Source organism: Anas acuta, chromosome 12, assembly GCF_963932015.1.
Source record: "Anas acuta chromosome 12, bAnaAcu1.1, whole genome shotgun sequence".
NCBI classification, from domain to species: domain Eukaryota; kingdom Metazoa; phylum Chordata; class Aves; order Anseriformes; family Anatidae; genus Anas; species Anas acuta.
In genome coordinates this window covers 4351479-4376839 of record NC_088990.1, presented here as the reverse complement: position 1 = coordinate 4376839, position 25361 = coordinate 4351479, and the positions used below count along the sequence as shown (strand labels likewise).

Below are 25361 nucleotides of genomic sequence, written 5' to 3'. Positions count from 1 at the left end.
CAGCCCCACAATTTGCTTCCAGTTTGGTTGTGGTTTTGTTCAGTTTTACTGTCTGAGGGGCAATTGCTATACATTAATCATCACGCTGTAGTTGCGATACATTGGACATAAGCAGGCTGCTTCTGTTGGCACCTAAGATAAATGCAGGCATTTAACTTCATGAGCGCAACAAACGATTGAAAGCACTCATTAGAGTTTGGGAATCCTGGCTGGAGAAAGCCGGGAGACCAAGGAAAGCACCACGTCACCGGGTGGTCTGCATACGGCTCTGGGTATTCATCCTCACCCACAGACACTGACAGACAGCAGGGGTGGCACAGGCTGAAGCTCAGCAGGTGGAAGTCTTCGGCTAGCCTCCTGCTACTGGAGTGCTGTGCTGCTAAGGGACACGTGTTTCATTGCTTTGGTAACTCACTACATTAAGCAGATGATGTCCTACTACTGCGAGGCACCTTCCCAATCACGGCAAGTTAATTCTCTCCTGGAGGAGCAAATCCATGCCAGAAAAAAACTAGACTGTTTCATAAGCAAGCAATGGCTTTCATACGGTACCTGCCTTTTCACAGCACTGCAGCCTGCTGCCAAACCCAGCCCCAGGAAGTACTTGGTGGGGCTGTCTGAGGCCACAGATGGCAGCCTGCTGTTCTCATCCATGGGGACTTTTCAGCCCACTTCTGTCCCATTGACACTTCCCTGGCATGTTTTGAAGGAGAACATATTTCTGACCCAAAGCTACACGGGCTTCCAGCGTTCCTTCCAAAATGCACGGAAACACACTGCTGGAACCAGGCAGTTCCCGCCGAGAGCAAATATCCAGGACAGAAACCAAGATCTGATGGCAATCCTTTCTTATATTAACTGTCCTCCAAAGCACCTAATCTTGAGATATCAGTCAGCAAAAGTCAATTGAGAGCCTGTTGACAAGTCCCTCCACAGTCCTGTTCCCTGTGCCAGCTGCTTTGTCATGCTGGAAAGATTTCAGTTCTAATAAATTCTTTGTCAACACGAGCAAAGTTTTTATTAGGCCAGTGAAGCATGCATTCCCTAATGCACGCACCATGCCACACCGTGTTGTACAGGGGCAAATGCTGCTTCAGACAGAGGTAGAAATTAAGGACAGGAGGATGACCTGCACTCACCTGGTGGCCTTAAAGCCACTACAGTTCTTCAGTGGTTCACTACAGCTCTCACTTTGCAGAACAGTGAGGATTTCAGATGCTCACCTCCAAGCAAAGCTTGGCAATTCAACCCTTTCCACTCAAACTCCAGTGCTGTTCTGCCTTTCCTCAACAGACGTGTTGATTCCTGATGCTGGGCAGCTTCACCTCAGTGCTGTGCTCCATTTAAGGGCAGGTGGCATGTAGTGTTGAGCACTCTTGGTCTGTGAATTGTTCCGAATCCTTTGGGATGAAGCATACTCTATATTTTAGCCACACACATCTCACAAAAGCCAACTACCTACTTCTTTTTCTCTAGTTTTCAATTTCTTGCAAGACGCTGTTATTTTATGGAGAGCTGAAAAATACCCATAAGTAAGTCAGAGGCAAATAATACCCATTCACTGCATCACTAGAAACCCTATGAAGATTTTCTCTTTCCACAAGACCCAGCAATATCCTGCATGAGAGATGGCCTGCTGCTATCATTTCAGAGGTGCAATCTCTTTCTTTTTTTTTTTTTCCCCCTCCTTCCTGCTGCAGAAAATTCTTCTCCATCTCCTTGTAAACACTATTTCTGCTTTACCCTGTTGTGTCGCATGGGGAAACATTGCTGGGTGCAGGATCTTCCTGGTATCTATTTTACGCCTCCGGGAGTTTTCCAGCAGCCAGCAATAATAAAAAAGATCACCATGGACTGTGATGTGACCAATTACAGCAGACAGCAGTTATTTATAGCAAAGTCAGCAGCACTGAAGCTTTAACACCAGCCAGTGCACCCCTCTGCTTCCCATCACCTAGTGCGTACACTAGCATCCTGAAACACCCCACGTAGCAAGGAGTTTTAAGGCAATTACCTTGGTGCCTCACGAAGCTGTGGAGACACATGGCATATGCCCACAGGACAACCAAGGGGTAGCACTTTACATGCATGGTATGTTGGAGCTGCCACAGTGCATTTCATTTTCATAAATTGCTGACCTCAGATGTCACTTTCATTCCGAAATCCTTGTCCGCCTACTCAGCAGCATAGCATGTCAGGGCACAGCACAGTTGATGTGCGTAAGACCCTGTAACACACACCGTCCTCATCCCTAGCTCTTCGTAAAGTCTCTCTTCTCATACAACCTGCTCTAAGGGCTGTCCAAACACCGCAGTACAAAGGAGGACACACTAGCTGGGTTCCTCTCTGAACTTCCCTAATAATGAAATTAATTAAACTAGTTGATACAGCTTTCACTCTGCTGATGCAATCACAGGTGGAAATTCCACCAAAAAGCTGAAAAAAATCTCAGCAACCAAGCGGGTGATGTTACTTACACAGGTCGCATCCTGCCTCCATGAAACCCTGCTACAAGACAGGCAATGCTGATGGTCCCTAACATGTCCATGCCCGTTCTCAGAGCTGATGCACAGGATCAGGGCAGTTTGGGTCCTGCAGTTTGCAGCTCAGGCACCTGAGAGCAGTAACTGAAGAAATTTGGATTCACAATTTAATTTTGAATTAGTTTCCTTCTGGAATTTTTAATACACTGCAAGTGCAAAGCTGCTCTTGGAAACTGAGGGAAAAAGTTCATGGCCCATTTCTGAGGTGAGCATTTACAGCTGAGCACGCTGCAGAAAGAAATGCAATATTGCCATCTACTGTCCAGACACAGTAACAGCCCCTCTCCATCTGACATACTCGGCTGAAGATGAGATCAATGTTTCAGGACAAGGAATCTTTTAATCATAATGAAAATGTGTTCTTGACTGATCCGAGGTCACATTACATTAATACAGTCTTCAAAGCTTTTTTAATAATACAATTAACGATTTTTGCCATACCATTAAGAGAATTAAAGACCAAAAAGCTTAAGGGGTATTGACCTATTCAGTTTCAGTTTTTAAAATAACCTCAAAGCAACATGGACTTTTTTTTTTTTTAAACACCACTACCCCCTTTAAACTTCCAGATACATAATTCTTAGATGTGTTGTCCTATTTGTGTTCATGGATATTATACTTTTAGTAAAGATTTGGCTAAGCCTGTAGAGGGGATCTCCATTCTGATTAGCTAACCCTTTTTATCTCATGAACCAATAGGTCAGGCTAGGACAGCTTACACTACAGTAAGAAGAAAAACAACAACATTAATTAGTAAGGTTGAAACCACAGTTTGGTGCAGAAAGAGACGCACTTCCACAAAGGAGCTCTAATTCATCGCCCTCCATTCCCCAAGCCAACATCCTCATTCTCTTCCAGAACCTATCATCTCACTGAGGCACATCTGTGCCTCTGCAAATGACTTGGAAAGCTTTAAGGGGATTTAATAAAACCCAAAATATATCCTGGCTAATTTTTGCTCACAGTGAGTTCGCTCCTTAGCACCAGAAGCCACAGATTCAAACAGCATTTCTCAACAAGTGGTACTATGAGTTGGTTACTAAGCTTAGTGTGAGCATCCTTGGGTCCAAACTGCACCCTCAGCAGCAGTGCAGGGTGGATGCTGGCTCTCATGAATAATCCACCATCAGGACTCAGCAGGGCTCAATCTACCCAGAGGCTGTGGCCGGACAGCCAGGTCTGATGCATGCTGCTATGGTTGTTGTACAAGCAAGGTCAGCAACAGAAAGCAGCAACACTGAGTCTCACCCTGGTTGAGTTCCAGTAGAGATTTTAGCCCAAATGGCATTATATCATGTGTCTTTATATCAGCTGACTCCTATTTTCAGTTGTTTCCTTTGCCTTTTTTTTTTTTTTTTAAGGCATTATATATAAAAACTGGCAGTCCATGCTTATTTAAAAATAAGGGAAGTGAATCTGGGGTAAGTCATTTTGAATCAAGTGCAGTTATTGGCAGGGTTTTGTGAAGGTAAACACACTCGTCTGAGGCTCCACACTACTCCTGGGCAGGATACAAAAGGAGAGAAGCAGAACTGCGTCTGCGCATGAAAAATTGCAGATGAAATCAAGGGACCGTGTAAAATCTATAACAACAATGAAGAACACAACTCAGCTCACGTCATCACTGTATGAGCTTATTGTCCTGTGCAGGGGTTCAACCATGAGATCTGGCAAAGATGATTCTTTCTGATCAGCGTTAAACCAATCCGCTGCTACAAATACACAGAATAACCCAGCATCAAAACTCCCAGGGTAGTCTCACCCCACACTTCTGGGCTCTGAGCAGCAGAACACTGCCTGCCTCCTGGATTTCTAATACCAGTGGGTTTTCCCCTTGGCTAGAACAGGCACGGTTGTTTGTCCTGACCCTGATAAGTTGAGAGGTGAATTATCAGAATATGTTTTACCTCCCCTTCAGACCCCATCGCCAGCATGGCAGGGGACAGGGAATCACCTCTGTCATTGTAATTACGCTGCATCAAAGAGACTGGCTGATCTGAGAGCGCGCCACTGCAAGGCTACGACCAGGCAAAAGTACAGAGGCAAAAATCAAGCGCTTCTATTGCTTGCAACTGATGTCAGCTCTGTCTTTGGTAGAAACCTGCCTTCCCATTCCTCTGCAGGACTGCAACATCACTCTGCACGCTTAGGCCTATAAGTCAGAAGCCAGGCAAGGCCAGAGCACAGCATGGTACATCCATCTCTTGGAAGCCAAAGGCTCTCTGAAGCTCTCAGTCTCAGCTACCTCAATGAGTAGAAAGACATCAGGTCCCTCCCTCCCACCCCAGCACGGCAGATCAATGTGCTTTGCGATCCATCCCAAGGATATTACCTATCGAAGTGCTGGCGCCTTTGATGCCTTAACTGTTCAGGCAGGACATGCTAAATATCATCTCGCAGAAACTTCTGATGTCTACAGGGAGCAAGACCCCTTCGTGACCTCTTCTCTTGCTATTTTGCTGGTTTTGTTCTTTGCTTCTCAGAGGTGCTCCTCCATTCCAGATGCACAAAAGGGGTCAAACTAGCAGAGGTGGCTTGTGCCAAAGGCTTTGGCTTCCACCAAGAGACACTTTAAAAGGAAGATATTTGTGCTTGTGACATGGAGCGAAGAGGGACAATACGTCTTTCACTCCAATTGATTTACCCACCAACCTTCTACGCAAACAAGGATAAAAGCAGCATTTCAGTCTGTATTACAGCAGATGGGCTCTGCATGCAGCACAAGAGAAATAGCTTTAAAAAAAGACTGAGCCAACCCCAGGATCTGGAGAGGATGGGGAAATCAGAAGGCTCCTTTATATTGTGCAGCTTGAAGATGTCATTTACCTAAAATGCATCTTAGTTAAGATAGCTATCAAAGGCTTGGAAGAGAAGGGACATGCCAAGCAGGAAGAAACTTCAAAAATTAGTGAGTTGAACTAATCCTTTTAGGAACAGGTTTTTTCTTCTCCCTCCCTGCAGAAAGCTGGGAGGGGATTACTGGTTCTAGGTAGGGGGATTGAAGGTATGCTGCACATCTTTATCTTCTAAAAGCAGCATGGAACTAATGCCATTAAACCAGGGCCGCTCTGTTTACCAGAGGGCACAAATCGCTCCAAAGTGTTTCTCCGCTCATGGTCACTGACCTTTAACATACCACAGTCCAGAGAGGCTGAGCTATTAATTTACAAATCAGATGCTGTTGAATGAATACTGACATCCCCAAATGTACTCATGATGGTGAACGCAACCTCTGATCTCCTCCCTGAGAATTAAAAAAGAAGTTCAACTTCATCTACATGTCAAGTGGCCGCAAGAAAAGAATCCTTCCAGATGGAGGTTACTGATCTTCCAAAAAATGAACCCTCCATTTTAAATTAAAACCAAAAAGACTGCTTCAAAAAAGCACCATCAAAAAAAAAAAAAAAAAAAAAAAAAAAAAGACAAAACACCTTCAAGGCACAAAAATTCAATAAAGCAAGGATAAAGTCTAAGGCAAATAGGGAAGATTAAACAGGGACTTTACCATCAAGCTGGATTGCAAGAGGAAACAAATTGAAAAGCAGGCTAATTACAAACTCCTAATTTTGTCTCCTGTGTACTTAAAATTTTATTGCATGCTCATCTGCAGCAAGACATACATGAAGGAAAGCCTAAGTTAATACCAAGCACCTATCTATATATGGATGCACTCTTTGTTTATGCAGTTGAGTGACAGGTTTGGCAAAACAGAAATTCTATTTGGACATATTAATTTTGTCTCTCTTTTTCTGCAACATCGGTGATATGCTAATGTTAAGAAGGTCATAATTAGGTAATGAAGGATGCTAAAATGTAATTTGAACACCCCTAAATGATTCCAATACAACTGACCAGACTTTCTTCAGGAACATGGGTCATTTAGACAGAATCAATCCCAATTACATCAGCCAGACATTCAGCTCTAAGATGTCACTGAACCTTTATTTGGACACAGCCAATGCAAAGGTGCCAAGTTAGTCTCTTTCTGACCAACAACTTCAGACAAGCTAGCCCTTTTTTCCCCTAATTTTGCCTCCTACTTATAAGGCAGTCTTGGATGGGTCACTTCTAGTTCTCAAGTAATACTTGAAAGCTGAAAGTTGGTTCTTTAGAAGTGTTTAATTTGTATTTCTAAAACACTAAAAGTTAAAAAACAATAACATGAAAACACAGCAGAAAGGTTACAGAAGTTTTAAGTTGATCTCAAGCACATCCTTCAAGAACAGCTCATGAATGGTCAAACAGATCCCATAATACATTAATGTCATCATGGAGATGGCAAGGAAGGACATAAGCCCAACTTACTGATGTGATAAACTCTAAGAGTTGGACAGAGCTCCTGTATTTTAGCCGACATATGTATCACGCCACACTGATCATGGAGCGGGATAGTACAGGCCTGGGGGACTGGGAAATCACCCCAAACACAGACTTAGTTTTGGGCTTTCATGGGGCAAGTAAAAGAACAGAGAGTGACTTGCTTTGAAATGTCTGCATTTGATTAAGATGGTGAGCTGCCTTTAATGGACAACTTTGTCTTTGCACTGAAGTTTTACTATATCAATTCAACTAAACTTGAAACATTTCAAAAAATTAAAATAATTAAATAAATTAATAAATAAATCTTGTGCTTTCTTCATCTGTTCTTCTCTCCTTTGGAATGGTCACATAGAAAAAAGTAGCAAAGGAAGAAACTTAGCCTCTATGGCAAGTAGAGAACATATTTGCTTTTCTAATGCTGAAACATTCACAGCCTATTACATGGCAGCTGTTATTACATAAAAAGAAAGGCACAGAAAGCACTCAGCACTCTACAGCAAAGTATGGAATAGACAGAGAAGGGTCAGAAACAGAAAAATAAATTCTTAAATTATTTGTCAAACAATGGAGACAGAATTATCTAGTGCTGGGAATCCAGGAAATGGAAAAGTCCTACCCAAGCTTATGATGAGACAAGAGTATGAAGGGACACAATCTGGGTGCAGTTTCCATTTGTGCTACTCTGTGATTTCATCTTGGCTTCACAACTATTTGAAAACCATTAGCACTGTCCCAACTCAGGACAATCTCCACAGATACAATGAGACTGAATGGCAAACACAAGACAAGCTTTACTGCACCCTAAACCTCCTCTCTCTGAACAAGTAACCTTCCTCTGAAGAAGTCAAACCAACCAGCCATGTATTTAAACCCCGGGCATTGTCTCAAGCATCTAAGACATGGTGACCCTGTTAAGCTATGTAATGGTGCCATCTCGTGGTAAAATTAAGATGATGCCAGATCGACTCCACATTTCAGTAATAAAGCGTGTCCATTAAAGACAACACATTGAAATAAATACATCTTAATTCCTGTGTCGTATAATTTTTACAGTGTATGTTCACCACTAAGACACCCACCAGAATGAAAGAATCCTGTGATGATTTACAACTAGAGGTGTCAACAGCTGGGAAATGCTAGCCTATAACTGTCAGGGTGATCGTAACTGGAAATGGGTCCCTGATGATGTCCAGGCTTCTAAAAGGAATTTCAAAAATTAGAAAATCTCCCTGAAAAGACAAAAAGAATAAACCAAGAACTGGAAAATCTGTCTCAAAGAGACAGATCCAAAAATCTCAGTGCTGTTCACTGATATCATGACTAGATCACAATCTATCCCCTCACAGAAAGAATCCTCGTGGATTAAAAAACAAAAAATAATAAAAAAAAAAGATTGCATTTCAACCAAAACCAATGATTTTTGATACAGCAACAATGCATGAAATTGCCTGGCTTACATTACATAAAGCACCATAATGGATGAACATAATGAAATTTCTAGCCTTAAAGTTCACGTTTACTTTTTTGGAGCGTGACTCAAATACTTTGTTTAGTTGGCACCCACCCAGATCACTGCTAACACTAACACTGATGCCAGACTTAAGCATCTCTGCCCATAAGATAGGTGCTGCCATCCCTCTCACACACACATACTTACCTTGCCTCATAAGCAGAAATTCCATCACATCAACTCACAACCACCAAAGTGCAGATTCAAAAATAATTTAAATACAATTTAAATGTAAGTCCAAAATTCAGAACTGCTCATTCAACGCTTTGCCTACTCTATCAGCACTCTAAAATCATACTACCCATGAATAAACACAGGTTTCTTTTAGACACAAGAATTTTCACTGTAAGAAATTTGTACTGCCTTTTTCTGTTACATTCTCTTACGACAGTGAAGGTATTAGATCTATTTCTGCTCCAGGCTCTCTTAAGGTTCTTGTGATCTCACTAAGAAGTGCTTCAGACTGCCAAGACCAAGCTGCTGATCCAAGCTTCTAAATGAATCAGATACCTTAAAGCACTAATATAACAACAACAAAGAAATACAAAAAAGAAACAAAATCAATATTCAGACTGTAAATTCTCCAAGTCAGCATTTCTGAAAGAATACAGGGCAAGAATCATACAATCACAGAATGTTTTTGCTCTCCGGCAGCCTAGGAGTTTAGTACTGTTAACGAGGACCTTAGAAGTTGTGGCTCTGAACTCTCTCTATATAAGATGTGATCTGCACTTTCTGTTGTACTTAGGAGCAACCAGCATTACAACTCTTGATAAATATTGTATTAAAAAAAAGCTATATGTATTAAAGCACACATTGAGTAGGAATGTAGGCTGCTATGCAGGAGGACGTTTGGTTTCTAGCAGTCTTCATAACATTCCCTTTGTGATGTGATGAATCAACAACGAGAAGATGAACTGTGAAGTCAGTCCTAACTGATTCTCTTTGAGACAAAAGAACCACAGCAACATGATTAAGGCTATACGTTACCAATGTTTTACTTTTCTTGACAGAAACTTGTGGTTTCCAAGTATAGGTTTTTGTTTTGGTTTGTTGTTTGTTTGTTTTTGAAAGGGTACCTGGAAAGATCTGATTTCAATGCATTTCAGGTATATGGTTTACGGAGCAGCTGAACATGGGAGGAGTTACTTGGAAACACAATTAACTGATATGTTGAATCACAACCTATGGTCTTTAAATAAAATCAGGGTGACAGGGATACATGTGAGGAATTACGTGATAGATGGAGGAGAAAATCTACATCCTTACAATGTACCTACAATGTCTGCCTAGAGAACTGCCTTCCTCAAAATGTTGGATTGGTTCCTTCTTCCAGTATAAGAATTTCAGGCATGGAATCGATTCAGGTTCACAAATACTCTACTGTTCATCACTGGGCCCACGTCTTTGCAAAGACTTCTCCTACAATGGACCAAAGATCTGATCCTTAAGAGATTCATTCTTAACCATAAATACAATAATCGAGCATTAGAAAATCCTCACTTAAAAAAAAAAAAAAAATCTAATACAGAATCTGTTTGTGGCAAATAAAATTTCTTTACCAAGCCATAACCAGAGTAATCTGGAAAAATGTGTAATACTTCCACATTAATTAAATCTAAGAAATTAGGACAGATCCTTCAAGAAATACAACATGCAATATGTAATCTACACAAAGTGCTAAACCCTAAAATTACCTGTAGTATGATCACAGTGCCTGAATTTAAAGGCCATTTAAGGCCTGTATCTTACTCACTGTTCTGTGTACCAACCTTTTTCTGCATTAAGGGAGTTTGCATAACCTCCTGTCCACCACAGAGCTTTAGGCAGATTTTTCTAGTAGAAAAGCTCAAATGAAATCAAATGAAACATCTATTGTTCTCTTTGAAAGGAAGGTTACAGTTTTCATTCTGATACCAACGAGTGTTGCGGTATCTCCATAACGCAAGATGTGGTTTCCATAGAAATATCTTCTTACATCAGTATCTACAAGCCCTCCAATTATTCCCTTTTGGACATCTCATGCAATCCATTAAAATCTTTTTAGAGCAGGGAAATAAATAGGCTCTACTGCTACTTAATTTCTTGGTAAGAAGAAAAAGAAAAGACAACTAGTAAATAAAAGCTTTATTAAGACAAAACACAAGATGGAGAATGTGTCTTGCAAAAAAAAACTGTATCTTACCTGAAGAAATCTCTCTGGCGTTACAAATTATGAATTGTCAATTACAACTTTTGAAGACCATACTGAGATTTTGCTGATTTTTGAGAGTGCAATTATGGCATAATTCTGAATTGTTTGGTGGCTTTGTCTCCAACTAAGTCCCCAGGACCTGAATCCTTTCTGAATCCTTTGCATTGCTGACTATTGCTTCCACCTTGTTCTATGTCCTGTCATTCAGGTCCCTGCTAGTTTAGAGTACTTTCTGTTACTGTGTCATCTTTTTTTCCTGTGGCATCATCTCCTGCCACTTTCCCAGGATCAAGAATGAATTCAACGCCCTGAAATTAGAATCAAAACACAGGGAAAGCCAAATTATAACACAAACAACATAAACAGTGACTTGATAGTAATATGAAATGCCTTTATCAACCAAGGCCACCCCAAGCAAGCAAGGCAAAAAACTTCAATGCATTGTTTGTATAGAACAGTTTAATTCCTGCTGCTCTGCCTGTGTTTCCAAAAGTGTCAGTGTAAAGAAAAGTGGAAGTGCACAGAGCCTTGATCTGACTGGGTGGGCTCTGAAGCCATGACCACAAAACATAACACAAGAGCGTGCACCACAGGGGCAAGCACTGCCATAGCTCCCCCGGCAGACCCATATCTGGAGAAAACAAACTCATTTAATTGTTGTGCGGCAGCCAAAATGTGCTGGGAAAACAACTCCTACAGCACTTTGTTTTGCTTCTATTTCCTCTCTCCTTTTTCTTTATTATGTGAAAAAGCTTCACTACTGTGATTTGTTGTCTCAGATGTATGTTCCCCTATCTAGGCTGAGGCTCCATTTAAACCTTTTGGCCTGTCTTGGGCCTCTATCCTGCAAAAAGCTAAGAACAGTCAGTTGTGCAGCTCAGTAGTGTCATAAAGCAATTAGGACTGTAGGAACTTGTCTTCCTCATTCTAAAGGTTTGAGCCACTACAAGGCTGTACAGGCACAGGGAAAAAATAAAATAATAAAAAAAACAGTTCAGTTCAGAAAGCCATCGTATATGCAAACCTTGCAATCTGCTGTATGCCAGCTTTGATGCAGTTCATCAAACTAAAACACTGAGTGAGAACTGGACTTTACTATTTATACTATCTCAAACTACTACTGATTAGCTATATAAATCAATGGGCCAGCAGTAAAAAAGAGAAAAATCTATAGTTATTTGTGATGTTTTCTCATATTACAACTCACTACTTCAGTAGAAAGGGAAAAGGCCACCAATGAAAAAGCAAGTCATAAAATGGCAAATTAATCACTGTACCTTATTCATCTGGTCCACATCTGATTGTCTTTGTTTACTAGTTTGAGTATTCTCCATAAGAGACTTCTTCATCCTCTGGAGAAATTAGATGAATAGCTTTGCCCCACAAAGAGATAAAAGTGAAAAAAAAAAAAGTTAGCAGACTTCCACATAAATTTTCATGTAAAAAACAACAGAAAAATTGTTGTTGCTGTGAATGCTACCTTCATGTGAATGCTACCTTCAACCCTCCTTGCTTTTGCTAATTAACCAAACAAGGGTGCATGATAACTCTACCACAAACAACAATTTAAATCTGTTTGATCAAGAAACAACTATAATAGCTTTTTGACTAGCACTTAAAATATTTAAAGCTCCTTCTTTGAAAGCATTCCTAAACCAACCAACTAACCTTACCACAGAGGTGTGTTTTATAGATGCAACCTGAACACTTCTTCAGTTTCTACATAAGAATTTCCTATCTATAAATTGTTCAAAATATGTTTTTGACTGTATTTGTCTTTCCCTAGCTTTCATCAGCCTCGCAGATTAAAATATCACATTAAGAAATTGAAGAGAGCCTGTAAGCCATTTTTTCACTGTTTCAGAATAATCTTAATGATTAATAATGAGGTACATTGTCCACAACTAGCAAAACAAAACAAAAAAAAAATCAGCCAAGTGGCACTAAGCAGATCTGATTTTGATTATTTGAAAAGAAATGGAGAAAGACCAGACAATATTAAACTGTACAGACTTTATGTGCATGGCCAAATTAGTGCTATTGATCTGTTGCAAGTAAGTATTTAAACATCAGAATCTTATTTTTTTACTTCTTAAGGTGAACATCTATACTAGAAACAAAGTGACCCTGGGTCTTAACTTCAAAGTTCTGCTAAATTGATAATCCATGCATCGCCAGAATACTCCTATCCTTCTTCCCTTTCAGAAAATGCAGATAGTCTGACCAACTGAGATAAACGATTATAAGCAATCATTTGAAATTGATTAAATTCTTGCTCAGTCTGCTTATTTTTTGCATTAGCTTCACATTTACATGATTTATATGTACTCCTAAACTATTTTAAAACAGCTCAGCTCACTTCCTTGTAGATTCTGCAGCTAGAAATCAAACAGGTAACCATGTTAAATGATTCCTGTTCCTCCAATCAGCCTCAGGAGAAAAATGTCACTATGTTCCTATTACTGGGACTATTTGCTGTAAATAAATCCCTCATTTTTTCAAACAATAAGAATTAACTCAGTACGAATGATTGCAGCTATGGGTGATAAAACACTAAGGGACTCTATAGATACATGCATACATGCAGGCAGAGATACCTGTATAAATAACACTATGTGTATCTGCACACATCCAAATTGAAGTATCTGGAGCGCTGCAGTTTACCTGTGCTGCCACTAGATGCAGCCACATAACCTTGCAAAATTAAAAATTCTGACCTCAAGGTTGCAGAAACCTTTTTGGAATACCTTTGATTGTAAAATTCTTACAACAGCATTTACTGCATTCATTCCTCTGGAAAGACACAATGTGATATAAAGAGAATTTTTCCTTTTTTTCCCCCAATAATTTTGTTCCAAAACATAGCATTCAAATGTTGATGGGGATCTAAGAAACCACAGCAGAATAAGGCCCATCTATTTTTGTGGTTGTTGCCATAGATTCAGATTGGAGCTGACAATGTTGAATTACATTGTGTTTTTCTTTCTACATAAAGAGCACATTGGAATGAAACACTATGTTCCCAAGTGATCCCATATTCAAATGAGTGTGCCCATATAAAACAACAGGTAAGGGTACAACTCAGTTTCCATTCTATGCCACATCACTTTCCTCTCCGTGACTTTACACCACATCTCTAGAAACACAAATTTCTCTTTGGGTATACAGTAAGCAACACGACAGGTCCTCCTGGACAGCCCATGACTCCTGCAATCAGAAAATATTTCTGCTTTATCTACTATCTGCTGTCAAAGCCCTGGAAAATCCTCTTGTTATTTCCTCGCCAGCTATCAGACAGAGCTCTGCAGGCTTTACACTTCTATTAAGACAAAGCAAAACCAAGGAAACCCTCCCCTAGTCTTAGCAGGTGTTATCTGTCCTGTGCTCTCCCCTTGGTAATTTCCTGAGTGTGTAATATGCACAGTACAAAAAAGCAAGAAAATTCCATAGGTAAATAGATGTAATACCTGTATTATACAGTTTTAGATACTATTTGTGTAGAGGGTTGATTTTCCACTGAAGACAGTGGAAATAAAGCCTGTTCAGCACATTCTGTGCAAAGGGAAGTGCTGCCCAGTGAGCTGTGCTCCAGAGTGCAGAATATCATTTCAAAAGTAGATTTTTATTATATATTTTAGTGCCAAGTTCACTTGGCTTCTGCTCTCTTCCACTATCAAGATCATGCTGCAGTTCACAATCTATATATCAGGCAGCCCCCTGCTATCCCCACCCCTACTCCCCCATTCTAACATTTCTAGTTTAGACTTCTCCTCCTTCCTCTTTTTGTAGATAAAAATACTTAACTTCTATCCCCCCAAGGCAGTTCCCCGGCCTCACGTGCATTTTTTACCGACAGCCACTCTGATGGAATTACATTTACCTATGTTTTGCATTGTTTCTCTTTGTTTGTTTGTTTTTGTAGATGGCAAAATGAAAAATTAAATTATGCTCTCCTTCAGGATCTGCTTTCTTTTTGATGATTTGATCACAGTTCTCTTCAATTGCCATTAATAAACGGAACTGAGCAAGATGGATTAAAGGAAAAAGCAACACCAGATTTTGTTGGTTTAAAGCATGAGGAACATAAATTTAATGGCTTCAGAGAAAATCCAGCCTAAGGCAAAATTCTGGCTTAACTCTCCTGTGGGGTTCTGCAGACAAGATGAAATGCAATGTCTCAGCTGAAGGTCCCCAAGCCAGCACAAAGTAGGATAGATGTGGGAAGGGATGGGAGCAATTTGCTCTGCAGCACTCCTTGCTGCACTTCCAGAAAGAGACAATGTGTGCCCTTCTTTTGGAATCTAACACTGATCGCAGCTTGTGTGCAGGCAGCAGAGGGGGCCTGGCTGGATCCCCAGGCCAGCTGAACAGACTACATCAACAAGATCCCCACATGAACTGTCAAAAGGGTTTCCTACTCTGTCACTATCTTTTATGAAGTAGGCAAAAAATGCTCCCAGCAAGAAGGATTTACCCTGTAGGAGAGTATTTGAATCTTCCAAAAGCCGTAATGAAAATGTTTGTGTTTCCATCCAAGAATGGTACTGGCAGCAAATTGAAGGTAATTAAACACATTGCCCACTGGCAATATAAATTTATCCTTTGTAATAATTTCAGAGAAACAACCCCCTCTCCATAACCCAGACATTGTGTTGTGCAACAGGAATTTTTTGGGCTAACTTCTACCCTGCTGTAAATGCACTGCAATGGGAGTTACAGACACTCTATGCCAAGACTGTGCTTTGTTCAGTATCTCTCAGATGCTCTGTAGTTCAATTTCATTACCTCATAATTTCTAAGAATTGCCCTGTTTATTGGGAAAACACCAGAGAACTAGACTGTACATTTGGTAGTTTCTCCAAGTACAAACAACAGAGAAACCATCTTTATATTATCACTGCCTAACCCTTGATTTTAAATCATATCTTTATATAACTAAAGTGGCCAAGTTCACGCTATTTAACTCACTTCCTGAAGGGGATGACTCCATCTGAATCTTTAACCAGATATTCACTCGCTGACTCCAATCTCCTGGTGCTTCCACCTCCCACAGTCGCTTCTGCTCCTCAGGATAAGTCTGCAAGAATTTCTGGCAAACTGAAGAGAGGAAACCAAAGGGTAAAATCATGAATGAATGAAAAGTACAGTGGAAGAGGGAATCTATTCTATCCTGGAAATTCTCTGAGACCTACTTGGATTAGTTCCTCTGGAAATCTTTTCTTCCCTCTTCTCATCTTCCTTTCTTTCCTTTTAGGTGGAGCTTTTAGGAAAAATCTATGTGGAATGGCCCAGACAGGAATGACTGAATTCTGTCTGTCAGCTTCAGTCTAGATTAATTCCTTGTGAGCACAGAAATACAATGCTTCTGGAGGCGTTGCATCATGGAACTACCTCCAGACGGTTAGCAGGTTTGAGATTAGCAGCAGTGTGGGTTTTTTTTGCCCTCACTACTCTGAAATGAATGGGGCTTCAGTATCTTCCAGCATTAATGGTTATGAATGCTACTTTATTTTCTATTTATATAAAAAAAACCATCATATCAGATTGTTCTTCCATCAATACCACCCTCTATTTTACTACTGCTACCTATGCTTCATTGCTATGGTTCATATGGTTCTGTGAAATATACTTCTTTGGACTGGGAAAACAGGAAATAGTAAGAACTAATACAAAAATAACAAGGCTACCAGTGTCAGATGCATGATCATCTTTAGAAACCATATTTCCACAAATTCCTAAACACTGTTTGTACACTGAATATTAACATTTGAGTATACGATCAACTTCTGCTTTGGTTATCTTATCATATTGAAATCTGTCCCATTTAGTAATTTCCCCAGGAAGTCCTCAGAACCAAGAGGAAGAATATTTTGCAAAATAAATAGTTCAAAAAATTTAATGCAGATTTTAAAACTTTCCTTAATCAGGATTCTATCAGTTCTATCACTTGTAAATCAGGAAGATGATTTCTGTGCTTTCCTCAGTCCGTTGCAGTCCATCACACTGCAGTATGAATGTAAATGGGTCATTTACCTTCAGCATTCAGTTGAGTTTAACAGTGGGATGTTGAAACCAAAAGCCAATCTTTTGTAACATAAACATTTGTTTTACAGGAATGAATAGATCACTGACACTAATTTTATCCAAAGATATCCATGCTAAATTAAGTATTTCAGTAAAAGCTACAGAAAGTAACATATATAGAGAGATGTTTGCTAAATGTCTTTTTGCCTCCTTTCAGGCATCCATAGAACACTTTTATTATACATTCATTATACATTATATTATTATACAATCATACATAGCATACTAGTGAAAAGTGTGCACATTTATTACACAGTTTTAGAGTAAAAGGTTGCTATCTTTTGTCCAAGTATGAGATTGCGGTGCAAGTGAAAGGAAAAATAAGTAACAACTTCAATATACTCAATATGTACTCAATATTTAGCTTGCAGTATTAGTCTTTTATAAAGTAGGACCCAGAAAACCCAATTAGAACACGATGCAAGTCAAATTTATTCATGACTACCTCTAAACTTAGCTGAGATGAAAAGCATAGTCTTGCAATATATTGTTATCATTAACACCCAAACAACGCAGCTTTCTGATCCATAATGCCTAAACCATTGATGCCTACCATAGGGAAAATTTATTTTACCGGGAAAAGAGAAAGAATGTTGTCAATACTATTCTTTTCTGAACTTAGAAATAGTAGTACTTTAGGAACTCCTGGGGTACATTTGCATATATTCAATGGCACATACAGTCCAAGAGAAAGAAAAGGTGTGTGAAAATTTTGTTGACACATATTAAGAAATGGCTGCAAAGTCATAAATAAATAGAATGACAGTAAAGAGTCTGTAACACGCAGAGAGAAACTAACTTTTTTAGAAAAATGTTCCTCCAAAGAACAAAGTTTTATAAATAATATTATCAGTGATATTTTCTGTAAATTTTACTAGCAAAAGCTCCAACCTGAATACAGAGAAGATATATAACTACTTAGCAATCTTCTGAAAGTGGCAAATGTTCAAAGATAGACAATGATGAAATAAGTACTGATAAGACTGGATGAATGAGCAGAACCCAGGTATGCATTTTGTTAAATATAATTTCTTATAAATGCAGTATCTACAAGAGCATTACGTGCATAGTGTAGGCTTGAAAACATCTTATGAGTCTTCTCTCTGGTGTTAAACAATTTCTAGGTCACTGTTGAGGGCAATGACATAGTTCTATTTCTAAGACACAGTGAGATAAGAATGCAAAATTTCAAACAAGTAGTATGAGTTTTACTCCTCTGATTGACTTAAATAAATATTGGCCTACCTTTCTACAGGAAATTCCAGATATCTCAAGAAAATCAACATATGAAAAACAGTTAAGTTCAGACAAGTGCACTGAACACTCACACAGTTAAGAAAATCCTACCATGACCATATTGAAATTTATACATTATGCATGACCCTTACCTAACGTTTCCACATCAAACAATTTACCTTGATACATGGCAGCAGAAATAGGGCAACTGATCCCCAAGGCATCCTCAGCCTTGAAAGACTGACAGAAATCGTGCAGCATTTTCATCCCCAGGCCACCTCTTCTGTATTTTCTCTGGACAAATATAGTATCCAAAACTGGCAGCAAGTAACATTGACTGGTAGTACCATCACATAGGCTCCCTGCAAAATAGACATGGAAAAAAATATATGAATTTGAAAACAAACCTGCTATTGCTGCAGTACTTAACTGCTGTGTGATTCTAACCACAAACACTGCCTTGATACCTCTCCACAGGCTATGAGGCTGCCTCCTACTAAAGTGCGTTTGCATAGACAGTGGTGATGCCAAAGAGAAGTAAAACAGTTCCCAAGAGGAAGATTTGTGCCCTTAAGCTGAGAGCACCTGCTTACCATGTGGATGACAGGTGTCACCACTGCATTTACCAGAATTGGACCCTTCATAATCAGACCACCTAGATACACAGGCTGTGAACAAAAGTGAGTTAAGTGAAAATATATAACTGGCCTTAAAGGTGTAAGTATTCCCAAAATCTCAATATGTTCCTTTAGCTTTTGGCTATCCTAGTAAACCACTCCACAAACTCTTTCTACGAAATACATTAAGCCACACACCACAGCATGATCTAAATGCTCAGAAGGTCCGTACTGCCTGATGTAGCCCAGCAGTGCAGAAGGCTTCCAGAAAAACCTCCCTAATACTGCTTAAGCAAACAATTTAATAATGACTGCAGGAAGAGAACAGAGGCTCTCTTGGCCTCAAACTATTTGACAACACAAGCATTCAACCCTGAAATGAATGAGCCTCAAACTATTTGACAACACAAGCATTCAACCCTGAAATGAATGACCAGCACCAATTCAGCATCTACCTACATACTGGATAAGGTCACCACAGAAACATTACGCTGATTTATCTTCATTGTTAGAAAATATTTATAAAGATTTTACGCTTCTTCTATCTGGCTCTGTGACAGCTTAAATAGAAATGGATACCCATGCCTTTATACCAAAAAATATGACATTCTATTTTCTTGGTTAAATCTCATCAAGACCTCTTTACTTTTCTTTATAACCACTTATTAGTGTACCATCCAGTCTAGTTTTCAGTGTCTCAAGTCATGAAACTTTCATTAATTCACCGAGACCTATTTCACAGTTTCAGAGAAAGAAATGCTGGAATGGCTGTTCCTAAATTCCAGTGCAAGGCTTTTACTACAATCCACTTTTTCTTTATCGCAACCACACAGCTAACTTACACTGAGCTCTATTTCTGTTCCTTGAGATCCTGTGTAGTACCTTTTGCTGCTACACGCAAGGCCTGCCTTTGATTACTCTGTTTTCCAGGATACCAATTCAGTAAAGCACACATGAATATATTTAATTCTAGACTCTGATTTGTCAAGGCTGTAGCTCTTCATTTAGCAGGAATCCGTGTCGCACACCCTCAGCCATACGACAAGAGTATGTAGCTACAAAACCAACCCACTCACATCCAGGCTTGGTCCACCCCTGCTTAATCAGAGTGCATGCTTAACTGCAAACACATGTTCAAACGCATTGTTGGAAAGGAATGGTTTGTGGTGGTGTTTATAACCTTTCAATATTTGTAACACATGATGGGTAGTTATTCTTTTTTCAGGAGCCAAGAAATTGAGTATATCCCCAGTCCCATTGTTAGCTGCAGGCCCAGCAGAGATGATGTATTCCAGCAGTATTGCACCATACATTCTAAGAAAGGGACAAACTTTTCCTCATGAAGTCAATAGCTTTAAGAATTCCTGCATGTTGCAAGTGACCTTATAAGTTTATTATTAACTCATATAGTCTGTCTCTATAAATCCTTATGAGACTGCTGTGGTAGCAATCCCAGGAGCTGAGTGATTTATGTCTGTGCAACTAATTTTGTGTTGAGAAGATGACAAAAACTTGTAATGTCTAAAGGCATTGTAAATAAAGAAACCATGAAGCCATTTTTCACCTTGTCCCTGGGAAGCATATTAGGAGAGTCATAGCCTACAGCCATTTGAAATAAAATAAATAAACAAACAAACAAAAACCTCTGGAATTAAGGCCATTTTAACTCTAGTTCTGATCCAACAGCAAGGAGGCTCTCATAAGCTAACGGTGGCCCAGAGGTGACCACGAAGCTCTCATGCATTTTATTTAGAGGTTTGTTTCATTGTTGAAACACAAAGAATGAGTTTTGAGGTGAGGAAGGAGACAGGGAAAATACGAGCACTGGCGATGGGGTGGAAGTAGTCATGCAGTCTACCCTTTGGGAGTCTTTGATCTGTTTGGTTAGGTCACAAAATGCCAAACGACCAACTTATGAGCCAGCAAAAAACAGATATTATAAGGGCAGGAAAGCAGACAGCCATTAGCATTCCCAAAGAGCCACAAACCAGAAAAAAACAACCCAGTCCCCACATCCAACAGACCCAAACAAAACAGGGTTGTGCATACTGACTGTTTCCCTGCTGAACAAGTTGGCTTGGCACACACATGTTTGGACAGGCCTTCTGCAGCCTGAGTGCTTGTGTGAAGGGTGGGGAATATTTCTGCTGAATAGAACCCAAGGTCAATCCATTGTGTGAATTTGTATGTGAGAAGGGGAACAAAGGTTCTGGCTTCAATAAAATTAAATTAATTCATGTCTTGACTGGTATGTAGTCATTTAATTTTTATTACAGCCAGAACCTTCAGTCTGCCTCAGAAATGCACATTAAAAATATTATTGCTAGAAAACAGAGGGAGAGAAAAGCAATTATCCAACAAGATTTTAGCTAATTGTCTGTCAGGTTAGCTTCAATTCTGTGTTGTTGGTTTTTTGGTTTGTTTGTTTGTTTTTCCCTGTAAGAAATGTATGTAACCGGTGAAAAATAAAATTGTATTTTTTTAGGGATTTTTTTCTACAGAATGCCATCTAGGCCCCCAAAGTATTAAAAAAAAATCTGCAAACGCTTGTATAAAGAAAGGTGTGAAACAGATTTTTAGCTCATGTAAACACTTCCAAGAACAGTCTGAAAGAAAAGTTATCATCATTTTTGAAGTATTCTGATGTTATCTGTTTAAATGTTAGATATTCCTTTTCAATAAATGGCCCACAAGGTTGCATTACACTGTGTTAACTGGAAAAACAGTCAAGAAAAAACATCTGCCTCTTCCTTCCCAAAATAAGACCTGGCTCAAGGCTTCTCACAGGACACGGAGCCGTACTTGTGCTGTTCTTGCTCACAGAAAATAGCAAAACTGAGAGCAAACTGAAGAAGCAGCAAAGTTAGGTTTGTATGGTCTCATGCTACTGGGATGGAGGGATAGGAAGTGGGAATGGCCAGTGAATGACCCCACACCAAGCAGCACTTACACACACCTCCATTTTCCACTGCAGAAGCAGTTACCTCAACCCTCTACACATTCTGAGGCTCTGGGGAATGCAAAAAGCAGAGACTGGGTCAGGGGTGTTTTGTTGTCTACTTTCTATCAGCTTGGAGTTTTTGTGGTCAGGTGTTCCCAAACAGCGATCTGTGGAGCATCTCTAAAGAATGAATGTGAAGTCAACAATACATTAACTCCTGGTTCAATTGCATGTTTTACAGCCTTCTCAGAGAGCCCAATTTTGTTAAGGCTGGTTTGATTCATGTCAGAGAGAATACAATCTTTCTTTACGCTTTTAGCACAAAGGTTTGACAAAAGGCACATAGTGAGCTTGGGAAGGGACAAGCTTTGGCAATCTAACTCCTTTGCTTTTTGTACAGAAAAAAAAAGCTGTACAAAACAGCTTGGTCCATGACTGGGCAGCCCGTATGTGTTATACGAACAGTAATATGTAAGAATATAAGAAAAGATGAAGTCTTTTATGTGTGTGCCACAAAGGGTTTTTGTTATGTTTTATTCTTAAATCAACTAAAACACTCCTGGCTCACAGCATCCTCCAACTTCCTCACTGATTTATTTGCATGATGAATCTTCTACATTCTCCTGGCTGTTGGATGTTGGATGTGAAGGTTGTAAAAATCCATTTTCAGTAATTACTAACCTTCAATAAATAAAAATAAAAAGCAACCAACTTTCAGAGAATTACCTGGTCTCATTGTGCAAAAAACACTGTCAATAACCATGGTCATTAATCCTACCCCACTACACAAAACACATTCTTTTTCAGGTTTTCACACAAATGTAGAGGATGTCAGGATAAAAACCTGAAAGGAATACTTAAAAGAAATATAAAACAGATCTCAAAACTGAAGCGTCTATATGAAGGCTCTCTGCAAATTATCTCAGGTGTTGCAGGTTGTCCTCTGCAAAGTAAGAGACAGGTACAGGAAACTAATTTCCTGTTGTACCTTTAAGTAGCTACATTCAGTGAGGTCTAACTCTTCAGCTGTCTAATATGGAAGCCGCTGACATAGATAAAATTGGAGACATTTATCTTGGCACGTGACAAAGTGTCTTATCAGCCTCATTAGTGGCTTAGTACGTCTCATCAATCTTTAGTTTACCCAGTGGTAAATGCTGCATGCCTGTCATTGGACAGGAATAGGCACATACCGGAGAGGTTAGGGTGATGATCTGTGTAGTCATGAATAAATTTTGTTTTAATAAAGGTGTCTAATGCTCGTGAAAAGTGATAGCCTTGAAGAATGAGTCTTCTGTTTATCTACACAACAGGTGCAGGATGACCAGCATCAACAGTTGCCAAATTGTCTCAAGACACTGACTTAAATAAAGTTACTGCGTCTCTGAGCAAGGCAAGAGCTCAAAACCATCTGTCCCTCTTCAGCTAGACTACAAAAAGAGATCCAGTTCAGGATGTTCATAATATGGATGGATGTGTGGAAAGGGACCAAAATTACCAAGTTCACTTCGTACAGGCCACCTAGGAGCTGGCAAATGAAAGTGACTGCACAATATTGCCAAGCTGGTTACCTACAATCACTGATGTCCACTGAAAACTTTAGTTTGCATAAAGGCATACTAAATTCATAGCAAAGATAGAACAGACTCTCTCCTCCTTAGTCACCATTTCTATGATTCACACAGATTATTCATGTTTCAAGTAGCTATGCTCCACAGATCTGTTCTGGCTTATTTGGCTCCACTGAAGAATGCTTTTTTGAAGAATAATATAGATATTGGGAAATCCACAGATGGGAAATGCAGTTGAATATAACATCAGCATGAGAGTCTCAATTACCTACTGAAGAAAATAAAATTATACCAAATATCCAGGTAGCTACACGGCATGAAAATAATGTGATTCAGAACCACATGGTGGGCACAGAGGAAGACCATTTCTTTCTAGGACCAGAAACTATAACAGGGGTCCAGCAAAATGTAATGTCTAGTACTTAAAGCTGCCCCTACTAGATGTTCTGATCAGGACACTAAGAGGATAAAGAATGTACGTTAAGATTAAAAACAAAGTTTAAAAAAAAATCTAAACTTTGTGAAGTATGACTTCTGAGAGCAGATATTTAGTTTAGCCTGTTTGGGGCCTAATAAATCCCTAGCTCTTCTATAAAACACAGAAAACAGAATCAGCCAGAGCATGGATGATGTGAAACTGAAATCACAGAACTTCAGAAAGCAGAAATATTTTTATACACACAGCAAATAGCAAAAAGGGGCAAAAACAGTTTCAAGCTTCCCGAAAATGCTTTGGCAAAAGACTGCAGTATTTTGTGACACCGGCCAAAAACTTACAAATATAGCAGCCAGAGGAAAAAAAGCACTGGCAACAAAAGACAGATGCTGACAAAGCTGGACTCAGAGAACTTGTATGTTATGTGGACCTGGTTTGAAACCAAACTGTGACTCTCAATTTACTCAGAAACAGTTTCAACTTGACTAATACTCCACCCATAACAGACTACTGTGCAAATTTATTTTACTGAAGCATGAATCATTACAGACCATACAAGTGTTTCTTTCCAAAGCCTTTGCTCAGAAATACTTAGGGACTTAAAGGAAAATGCACAATGGCAGTTGAAGTGTTTGCCAGTTATGAAGCAACTCAGCATATTCACAAATATATACAAGGTTCCCTAATCACAGGCTGAGACACGATTCATCATCGATAGTGCAGTAGCACCGCACCAGAACAGTTGGTGTACAAGCTACACCTCGGCATGAAGAAGCACTTCGCACATCTTGAGGCAGCCGAAGAGCAGAACATCTTATTGCTGCTGCCCTTTGAGGCACTGTCAGGGAAGGCACCTTCAGATTGTCCTCTGGAATCTCAAGCAGTCAACATCTGCACAGCTCTGAACCTGTTTCTTACTCTCCTCCTTTTGACAGATGACTGCTGACTCGAACAACACATTCACATCCAAAGATACCAACTTCTCTACATTTAAGCCAATAGTACCAAGATGAATCCTAAAAACAAACAGGCAAACAACTCTTGAACGAAGGTACATACTCAGCTGCACACCTGGATTTATTTTAATGAAGCCTTTTCCACACTAGTTAGCAATAGACTTAATTACATTACCAATAAATCATCCTTTAAACTGGAAGTACCGTAACTGGATAAAGCAGTCCAGGACCAATCTACTGTATACATGTTCTTCTCTACACTATCCAACCACTGCTCCATTCACATCCAACGATATTCTCCTTGCCACTAGCCACTTCTGATACACTGTTTTTCCACAATGAACTGTACTCGTTTTTTCAGATATCGTTCTTTCCAAGATGCAGTTCTCCTTTCTGTGAGTAGGTCTTGCATTCTTTGTTCTTAGATGTACGACCTTCTACTTGGCTGCATTAAAGCATATTTTATTTGAATACGACAGTACCTCAGATCACTCACTGAAACTGAGAATAGAGTTTGGAGCTATCATGTCTAAATGAAAGTAATATGGATGGCTTCCAAATTCTGGAAAGGCTTGTTCCCCAGACTCATTCTGAGAGAGATTTGATATAAAAATGTAAATGAGAGCCAGGATTATTTATACTAAAAGATAAACAGAAGTATTACATTTCTAGCTTTCAGGAGCCAATGGGAACATGTCTCTACAATGACCTTACCTTTCATCTTGACCGAGTAAAAGGCAACGGCCTCGCCATTTCTCCAGAGTATCTTGGCACACTCAGTGGAAGAGTGAGGTAGAAAGAATGCATCATTAGCTGAACTCCCTTCCAGCATTCCAAAAATAATGTAGTTCAGAACAAAGAGGACAATCCTTTCTCTAAACGTCTGGACCTTAGAGAACAAACAAAAACAAAGCAAAGAAAAATGAAGAGAATAGTATTTTGCCTTTCATGAA

At 39.5% G+C, this 25361-nt stretch overlaps 1 protein-coding gene across 26 annotated transcripts in view; it reads right to left on the bottom strand.

Moving 5' to 3' along the window:
• LOC137863007 (protein FAM169B-like) overlaps positions 1–25361 on the bottom strand; it is a 262188-nt gene that overhangs the window by 212802 nt on the left and 24025 nt on the right. For 24 of the 26 annotated variants that reach the window (XR_011100621.1, XR_011100624.1, XR_011100626.1 and 21 more), the window contains exons 5-9: positions 25123–25297; positions 18067–18249; positions 15536–15664; positions 11845–11940; positions 10559–10875 (exon numbers count right to left, since the gene is read on the bottom strand). Coding sequence is in view for 1 of the 26 variants with exons in the window: in XM_068695772.1 (XP_068551873.1) it covers positions 11882–11940; positions 15536–15664; positions 18067–18249; positions 25123–25297 (546 nt within the window). In the remaining 25 variants the exon portion in view is untranslated. Of the gene's footprint in view, positions 1–10485; positions 10876–11844; positions 11941–15535; positions 15665–18066; positions 18250–25122; positions 25298–25361 lie in introns of those variants that run through there. The other 2 variants (XR_011100644.1, XM_068695772.1) reach the window with 2 other exon arrangements.